Below are 9,324 nucleotides of genomic sequence, written 5' to 3' on the forward strand. Positions count from 1 at the left end.
ATAATTATCTATGGACTAAGAATATACATGAATGTTAATTAGGTATGGGTAAATTACCTATGGAGGAGGTATAGGTATGAATGCTATTTATCTATGGAGGATGTATACATATGAATGTTAATTACCTATGGAGGAGATATATGATATGAAATTACCTATGAAGGAGGTATACACAAACCTGCAAAGCAGGTAAATCAAACCACCCAAAGAAATATATATGTTATGAAATTACATAAGGTGTTCACTGGTTGAAAGCGTTTGATAAATTGAGATAAATTGTAGAAATATGATATTAATTTATTGATTGCAGTAATTAATAAAATTTAGAAGATTGACTATACAATGGCAATATGTGTAAATGTTTTTAAAATAGTGGCCAAGGCTTTGCATACTTAGCTGGCCTGTTGAGTCGCTGGACCCAATTCTACGTCAAAAGAGAGGTGAACTGCATTCATAGTGCAAACTCAAAATTGGACCTATATTGAAAGACCCCTTATTAACTCAGTTACAAATATATGCCATGCACCTTTATATTTTACACATTAACTTCATGTTTTGTAACTTTTTCCTAATTAATACCAGCCCCTGATTTCGAGCTATCAATGATCCCCTTTTTTTTGGAAACTTTGTTTCTAGTTTCCCAAAATTTATTTTTTTGCCCTATATTAGAATTAGGGTTGGTGATTTAATTAAAGTCTAGGGTGATCGCCTATAAAAAGGACAAAACCCTTGGCACAACACAACCATTATTCATTCGATCAAATTAAGTAGATCAACGCAAGAGAGAGAGTTCAAAGAGAGGAGAGCAATTAGGTGGTATATGATGATGACTAATGAGAAGAGGGAGCTGACAAATGCATATTATGAGGCTAAGGAAGGAAGATCAATTGTTGGGAAAGACTATGAAGCCCAGGATCTCATAGGAACGGTACGTAGTATTTAAAAAATTAATGATTATTATGAAAATTTATACCACTCAATTATGCTTTTGTCATCTGTACGTACGCCTATTCCAATGTGTAATTGATTTTTGTTTTCTTCCAGGTTGTGAACATTGTAAGTAGGGACCATATCATTGTCGCTGTAGCTGAACAAGAGTATGAAGTTTATCTTTCCAGTATTAGGTTTCCGAAATTGGGCGGTGATGGAGTACTAGAACCGGAGGCATATGCCGATGAAGCCAAGGATTTTGTGAGAGCACACCTTATTGGGCGTCAAGTATGCATGAGAATTGTTTTTGATATGTTGTTTTCTTTATTATAGAAATCTCTATTTAATTTTTGGCGTTGAAGTATATATGTGTATACTTCAAGAAAATTGATGACCAAAACACTTGCAGGTGCATGTTCAACTGGAGTATTCAAGGAAGCCCCGCTACGGATCAGTCTTCCTTGGTTCTGCTCTTGATAGCCGGAATGTTTCTGAGTTGATCGTGGCAGAAGGCCTTGACACTGTTTTGGGATGTAATGATATTGGGGTGGCATCAAATTATTATGATGCCATTTGTACTGTGGAATCATCTGCCATTCTTAATAAGAAAGCAATGCATTCTGGTGTGGATCCTCCGGTCATAATAGACTTGTCAAATGTGAGAATTACCCAATAATTTATAATAATTAAAAGGGATCAATGTGTTATTTTCTAAGAGTTAGTTTTTTCATTCATTCATTCATTGATGGCATGCGTTTGTTTCAGGCAACATGGGAGGAAGTTGGGAAAGCCTGTGACAATAATATATTTGTATGGGCCTTTGATGAATACGAGAAAGTTGAGGGTTTTGTGGAATCTGTTATCCGTACTGACAGTGACACCATGGATAAAATTATACTATTGATTCATAGCAATAAGAAAACATGGAAGATTGCCTTCTCACTTTATGGTATCGTATGGCCCAGAGGTGAGGAGCCCTATGCAGATGAAGCATTTGAACTGCTGAGGCAAACCGTAGTTCACAAAAGGGTGGAGGTAATTATTTAGCACTTATCTGGTAGCTTTGGTTTCCCCTTGGTTTTTTTCTTGATTCGGTAAGATTGAATTTGTTGTACAGGTTCTGCTGGAGACTATTGATTCAGATGGATATTTTATGGGAGCTTTATTGGAGTCAAATACCCATGTGGCAATCCCCCTCCTTAAAGCCGGCCTTGCAACATTTGAACCATTTAATCCCACAGCTTATGACAGGGAATTTCGTCGAGCTCAGGACTCTGCAATAACGAAGAAACTGAAAGTATGTGTAGCAACATGTGTATTATGGCAATTGCCTTCCTTTTAACTAATCGTGTTAATAATAATATTCATTTTGTTGCAGATTTGGGAGAATAATGTTGAACCATAGTGAAACTACAACTAGTAACATAATAAAGAGTTGAAGGGCATTCAAGAACTTGCAAAAGGCCCAAGAAGAAGTAGGGTCTCCTGGAACTTGCAAGTGCTGAGAAAACGGAAGAAAAGAGATTTTAGGAATTGGGAATTTTTTATGATTAATATAGGCAGGACTATTAGTTCCTTTCCCATTGTAATTTAATGACAAATCATTGAGAATTAACGTTTGACAAGTTTTTTACTGCCCAGTAACTGAAGAGGACTTATTACATCGTCAATAACTAGCAGAAATACATGCTCCTTGCGTTGCTTCACCAGCTCAATCATTGGTTTTTGTAATATATAGAAGAGCAAACACTAACTAGCTTTTCTTTGGAAATCTGCATATATAGGTTAGCAAGTCATAGTTCTTCCTTTCTTTGGAAATCTGCAGTGTTGGTTTTATTTATGTAACTTATCCTGTTTTCTTTGTTGATTTCTTGGTGGGTTTTGGGCAATTTAGTAGTTGTGTTATGTACCTAACATTCCTGCTTAAGATTGATGCTGACAAAACAAAAACAACAAAATGTGAACTTTACGACAAAGTGGATGCAAGTTTTCAGGAGAGGAAGAGAGGATGGTGATACAATTGCAACCAGTACAATTTGGGAACAAATGGGAGAAAATCGCAACCTATCTGCCAGGGAGAAGAGGCAATGTTCTGAAGAACTTCTGGAGCACTAGGCGAAAGAGGTTGCAGAGAATTTTGCAGAAGAGACAATGTTCTTCTGAACTTCTGTGCAACTATTATTTGGTGTCTTGGTAACTTTGCTTTAAGAAAGGGAACTCTTGCTGAATTACTGAGACACAATTGCTATAGTTTGGTATACAAGAAATGAAGGATTCCGGGTATCATCAAATGCCCAATACGCATGCACATCCCTTCTCTTCAACAAGCATTTTCTTTTAGTTGTTGAACATCAACAAAATTACTTCTTTATACAATTTGATAGTGGAATATAGACCTAGTCTATACCGCCAGCTAAAACGACCATAAAACTCAGTATAAATAAACTGACATGATTAAGAAATTTACTAACTCCAATGGTGATGCAGTATCGGTGTATCACCTCCCAAAGTAATATAATAATGCCAAAACTAATCACACGTCCAATTCTGTGTTAAATCCAAGATTTTCACAGCTGCACACCAAGCACTCATGATACAGTAGCTTCCTCTCCCCTAGCAAGCAATTCATGGTTGACTATACTCCAAATAGAAAGAAACCTGAAAGTCAAAATAAAATAGGATTTAATTAGTGGAGATCCCATGACACTGATAGAAATCCGCCTTTTCATACTTCAATTACTTGCATATAACGCACTGGAAATACATGTTGCACAGTCATCTTTGTATAAAACGGTTGAGCAAAAAGGTTAATTGGCACTACCAATACTTACCGGTGACAAATGTTACACCACACTTTTCTCTTTTAGCGCTTTTGGTCTCAGCGACTTCATACCTTCCCTGCGATTTGAGTTTGAAAAGTTTTGTACGACAGTAGCCTCTACCCCCAAGAGGTTAGTAACCTATAGAGAAATGTGAATGAAACAGTGACTGAAAAAACATCCCGCCTCTTTAACAAGTTACAGGAAGAAAGTATTAGACAGAAGATATTCATAAAAAAATTGCATATATTGAATTCCAAATGCTGAAATGACTAATGATAGAGCATCAACAAATACGTCTGACAAACCTCATCAGAACTGCCAAGAACAGAGTTGTCTACTATTAGCGTATGTATGATCTGGCTGCTCTCCTCGATGTGATCTGTGGTTATTTGAATGGATTTTTCACCAGAATACTTTCTTGAACGAGGATATGCGCAGAATTCTGATACAGTTAGGTTTGAAGTGTATGTCTTACCTTCTCATACTTTTTCATAATCTTTGAAAATGCTGAGAGGTTCACAAAACTGGTTCGTCCATCTGCAAAAGTATAAGTACATAATACTTTGACAACCCAAACAAAGGCAAGACCATCTATCCAAAGTGGAAGGCATGCTGACACAATAACTATTTATCACCTGTATTCAACACCTCTCCGCCATCACTACTAGAATTGTTGATATGGGTTGGATTGACTTCTGAAGCACCGGGGCTCAGTTCTCGCTGATGCTTCTCATTGTCAGATGTGGCATCCGTAGACTCATTTCATGCACATTTGACGGGAAATTTTGTTTCTAAGTATTAATTAGATGATCTCATTGACAGATATTATACTGTGATCATCAACCAGAAATTCACAATTAACCACTCATGATAAAGTGTTAATCCCAAAGAAAATCATCCAGTTTCAGATGCTTGCACCTATTTTATATATATATACACACACACTTACAGCATGCAAGTCTTCTATCTAGCATATACATGCACATATAGCTGTCCTCTCTCTTAACATGAAACACAGCGCTGTTAACTTTGAATAAAATGAAAAATAGAAAGAGAGAATAAAATGAAAAGAAATAAAGAAACAGAAACCCAGCAGCGACCCAAGCAAAAATGCAACAGCCGACCCTACCCCCTGCCCCACAGTCCACACACACACACACACACTCTCTCTCTCTCTCTCTCTCTCTCTCTCTCTCTCTCTCATGGTGAAGATCTGAATATGAAGGTTTTGAGAGGAAACAGATCTGGAACAAGAAGCACGCACCTTTCGTCATCACACTCTCGACTCTCTCACTACTAAATCCCAAAACAAAAACCCCAAAACGTTGTGAGAACTGAGAACTATTTTAATTTTTTAATTTTTGGTATAAAAAACTTTAAATTTCGTTTTCTCGTAGTGATCTCGAGGCGCGATTGTTCAGACTTTGTCACGTTGATGATCGACCGATCAAAGAAACAAGTTTAAAGACACTAAAAATCCAAAAGGAATAGAGAGAGCTATGGCAATAGTTGATGATGCATTCGAAGTGGGAGAAGAGGTCGGGTTGAGTTCAGACTATCTTGATATGGTGCAGAAATTCAAAGAGAGAGAAAGGGAGGCTTGGGGGAGTGACGAGCAGAGGGGGCTGTCGCTGAGGTGTGCTGTTTGCGGAGGGTTGCAGAGAAGATGAACGATTTTTTTTTTATATATAAAAGGAAAGATGAAGATGAACGAATTATTTGATAAAATTTTAATAAAATTGACATATAAAACACAGTTAACCTTTCTGTTAGTTAACAGGACGCGTGTTAGAAAAATAAGAGGAAAACAGGGTGGGTACAGGGAAAAGGAAAACAGGAAAGTTGGACTCAATTTCCTGATTATGCCGTAATTTCCTATATTAGAATTAGGATTCCTTTTTTTTTTTTGGTTGAGAAAATTAGAATTAGGATTCCTAATTAATATAGATTTAAACCCTAGGTATTCAATTCTCTATAAAAAGAACAAAATCGTCGAGAGAGTTAGAGAGAAGAGCAAAGACACAGTTTTTAATAGCAAAAGAGTGTTTTCATATTGGAGGATACTGCAATCGTTTATTTGGGATGGGAAAGCAACAAGTTTCAGTTGATGGAATACAAAAGGAACAAAAACATAAACTCAACCCCGACAAGGATTTGGTGGTGGTATGTTTTGACTACGTTCCTATTTTTATTTTATGTTATTCTATTTTGTGTTCCATCGATTATGTTCATGTGATGTGCGTAAAGCTACAAATATGATGTTGTGGTTATTTATTTTGCAGAAGAATGATGGAATTATCATACAATACGAGTTTAATTACGACCCATCCCAGATCTACTCTACCGGAAAAATCTATTTTAAAAATGGCAAAGAAGGAGAAGCTCGATTTTTTAAATTCGAAAAATCGGAAGAGGACTTAGCAAAGAAGATATTTACCCTAACTTCCAAGTTAGCAAATTATGAGCGTGTGGGTGTCTTGAAACCTCACTTCCTCACCTATTATGAACCACAAAATATTTGGATTTTGTGCTACGAAAAATTCAATCATCTTCTAAGTGAAATAAATATTGATGTTGAGGATTTTGTCAATGGCGATTCTCGTATTCTATCTTTTTGGTGGCGCGATTCGATAAGGTAAAATATATTCATGCTCACATATATAATGTATCCTATAATAATTAATATTGACATAAAATTTTCAAATCTATTTGTGCAGGGACCTTTTACGAACGATAAAGCGTATACATTCTTACAAGTTGTTTCATAAGGGTTTGAATGAAAGTGACAATTATGTTGTTGTTTCCGGTCGAATCAAGATTATTAACATCAAAAGTAGTTTTGAAGATCTCGAAGATCCTCCTTCACAAGTAAATGTGTTGAGAATGAATGACTTAAAAGCATTTAGGGACATGTTAAAGGAAAAAATAATGTTGCCAGAAGATTCTTGGGTTGATCGTGATTCTTTCTTTGATTTCTTTGACAAAGAAGAATATCCGTAAGTTTAGTGTACTTGAATTTTTTTTTTTTCTTTTTTCTTTTCTACATGAAAAGGTATAATGTATTTTACTTAATTTGGCTTACAAACCTCAGTGTTGAATTTTTGTTGCTTTTGTTTCCAGGTACCATATATTTATCGAGAAACTAGCAAGCCATCCCTTTTTATTAACTCCAACAGAAAGAATGAAGTGTTTTTACAGTATACATGACTCTGCAAATGAAAGCAAGTTCAAGAGAAGATTAGATGTTAGGGCATTCTATAAGTATAGGGGATGGAATAGGAAAGATATGGTTCGTGAGTTCCAAAAGGTTTATAAAATTTTCAATTCGAAATATGACGGTGAATGTGTATGGGACCTTCTAGAATTTTTGAAAGATGTATATGAAGATGATAATCGTCGTGATTTTACCCTTGATGCTGCCTACGCTGAGGTCAAAAGGTTGTACCCTGATTTCTTGGAGAAGATTCATGCCATCATATGAAGGTAAAATCTATTCTATGTGAATAGAAGACTCTTTTCTTTGGGCTTTTATCCTCGTAATTAGTCACTCTTGGGCTTTCATCCTTCTATTGACTTGTTTAATTCTTTTGTTTTATGCAGATCATGGTATAGCTAGCCTCCCTTCCACTCAACTTGAAGATGTGCCTTTTCTTGCCGTGGATTTGGGGATATTTTTTGTTTTTGTTTTTGTTTTATCCTTTTGATTTTAGCGCATTGTGGTACTTTTGTTTTCGCGAGTTTCTGTTTTTTAAGAATATTGGAAGACATCATTATTTTCTGGAATTACAGAATGGGTGCCAAATTTTTGTATCTTGAATGCTGTCCTTTATCACAGTTAATGGTTTCTGTCGTTTTATTTTTATACCAGTAATATGTGCTTTGATTGCTAACTTCATTGGCCTCTATAACTTAATCTGACATCAGAGATCCCAACAATGATAAACTGGCAATGAAGCAAAACAGGTATTTATCAATCACTGCCGTGCTCATAAAATCTGCAAATGCAAAATAAGACTAGACCTTGTCTAGAAGTGGCATGTTTTCCTTCTGAGCCTTGTGAGTGTGAGAGAAAAAGGAATAGGCTATATCAGGAAGGAAGAATGCCCTGCTCTTATTTCTGTGCGAGGAAATCTTTTATCCCAATACATGCAATTCACTGCCAGCCGAAAATTTGTGAAAAATAAAATTATCATTACGAAAAGATGAAATGGATAACCGTAATATTTCCAGAATCCTTCTTAATTTATATTCCAAGTAAAACACTCAGTAAATGTCATTAACCCTACTGTTTTGCCTGAAAAAGTTGATAGCAGCGTGTAAAGCATACCAATTACAGATGCATAAGGGGCAATTTATTTCACGGAAAACAGGGTTGTAGTGTTTGGGATTTGCATAATAGTTGGCCTGAAATAAATTCAGTGTTTTGAGTTAGTACGTAATAACATAAAAGCAGTTGATGCTCTGAGTAAAATTGACCTAGGAAAATCTTCAAGTCCCTAACCTGCAGTGGCGCAGTTTCCTGTCTTCTTGCCTTGCAGCAACCAAGTCATGTTGTATCACCTGTAAGGTATCAGACCATGACAGTTCTACTCAGTTTAAGAGGTTAATTGTTGATGTCAAGCTAACTCTTACCTTCTGCATTTCTGACTCAATAGAATGCGGCAATGATCTAAGAGTAGCCAAGTACCATCACCAAACCTCTAGTGCTTCTGCAGCAACTTCAGAGGAACCAATTGAACAAGGGTGGGAACTTAACACTACAGCAACATGCAAAATGTTTGATTTACCTTCTGAAAGAATAAGCACTTGGACGTCAGCTTCCTCGCTATCAAGAATCTTTTACCATTCATGCATTGTTTATAGAACTTAAAACCATATTTCACCAGAAACAGACAAATTAAAATCTATCAAGTGCCTTAGCGCAATACTCTGCTATCAATGACATAATAATCTCATGAAGCACAAATTTTTTTAAAATTCTCAGGAATGCATTGTCTACTAGTAAGGATCAAACCAGGCAGAGTTTTCTAATTTAACAGAAAAATCACCTTTTGCAACTCCATTAGAGTTTTTAGCACTCTTGCATTTTCAACCCCGACAGAGTTGAGAGTCCCAGCTTCCAACTAGGTCTCAGCAAAGATCAAGTGTGAACCCTCAGCCAGCTGCAGAGCTCCAGTTGTCAGCCTGGAGCTATGTGAAGAGTTAAAAACTATAACCAAATTGATACTTTGAAATAGAAAAATTACTACTGAAAGGAAAATTGTACTCGGTTAAGGAATTAGAAATCCGATCACCTGTGTTTGTCTCATACTCCTTTCTTGGTGCAGGAGAAGCAGTGTTGAGAAAATCCATTGTTATGGATATAAAATGTGAGAATGGTAAAAGATTCTTGATAGCAAGGTAAAGCTGAGTGCCAAACACAGGTACACTTTCTTTGCTAAAACAAGTGAGACTCAATGAAAGCTTCCCCACAGCAACAGTTTCAATGCATCAAACAAAAAGCTAATTCGAGAGAACGGAATTTTAACAACAAATGTGATAAATATCTAGGTGGAGCTAAACACGAGATTAG

General features: G+C 36.2%; 1 protein-coding gene and 1 long non-coding RNA gene across 2 annotated transcripts; one reads left to right on the forward strand and one right to left on the reverse strand.

The window, feature by feature from the left end:
* The first annotated feature begins 826 nt into the window (after window positions 1-826).
* On the forward strand, window positions 827-2,335 carry LOC110754518 (ribonuclease TUDOR 1-like). Its single transcript, XM_021955588.2, has 6 exons — window positions 827-928; window positions 1,045-1,218; window positions 1,340-1,588; window positions 1,696-1,965; window positions 2,048-2,227; window positions 2,309-2,335. The coding sequence occupies exons 1-6, from the start codon at window positions 827-829 to the stop codon at window positions 2,333-2,335; spliced, it is 1,002 nt and encodes a 333-aa protein (XP_021811280.2).
* Window positions 2,336-3,350: 1,015 nt separating this feature from the next.
* On the reverse strand, window positions 3,351-4,856 carry LOC110754519 (uncharacterized). The gene is made up of 3 exons (XR_015825843.1): window positions 4,228-4,856; window positions 3,762-4,131; window positions 3,351-3,588 (listed from the first exon to the last, which is right to left on the reverse strand). It is a non-coding gene; the product is annotated as an uncharacterized LOC110754519 (long non-coding RNA).
* Window positions 4,857-9,324: the final 4,468 nt, after the last annotated feature.

Source organism: Prunus avium, chromosome 7, assembly GCF_965620075.1.
Source record: "Prunus avium chromosome 7, drPruAviu1.hap1.1, whole genome shotgun sequence".
In the NCBI taxonomy this organism is placed as follows: Eukaryota; Viridiplantae; Streptophyta; class Magnoliopsida; order Rosales; family Rosaceae; genus Prunus; species Prunus avium.

Coding starts and splice junctions, on each gene's coding strand:
- LOC110754518 (XM_021955588.2), top strand. CDS start 827: ATGACTAATGAGAAGAGGGAGCTGACAAATGCATATTATGAGGCTAAG. Junction 1,219..1,339: donor CACACCTTATTGGGCGTCAA/GTATGCATGAGA, acceptor AAACACTTGCAG/GTGCATGTTCAACTGGAGTA. Junction 2,228..2,308: donor CAATAACGAAGAAACTGAAA/GTATGTGTAGCA, acceptor ATTTTGTTGCAG/ATTTGGGAGAATAATGTTGA.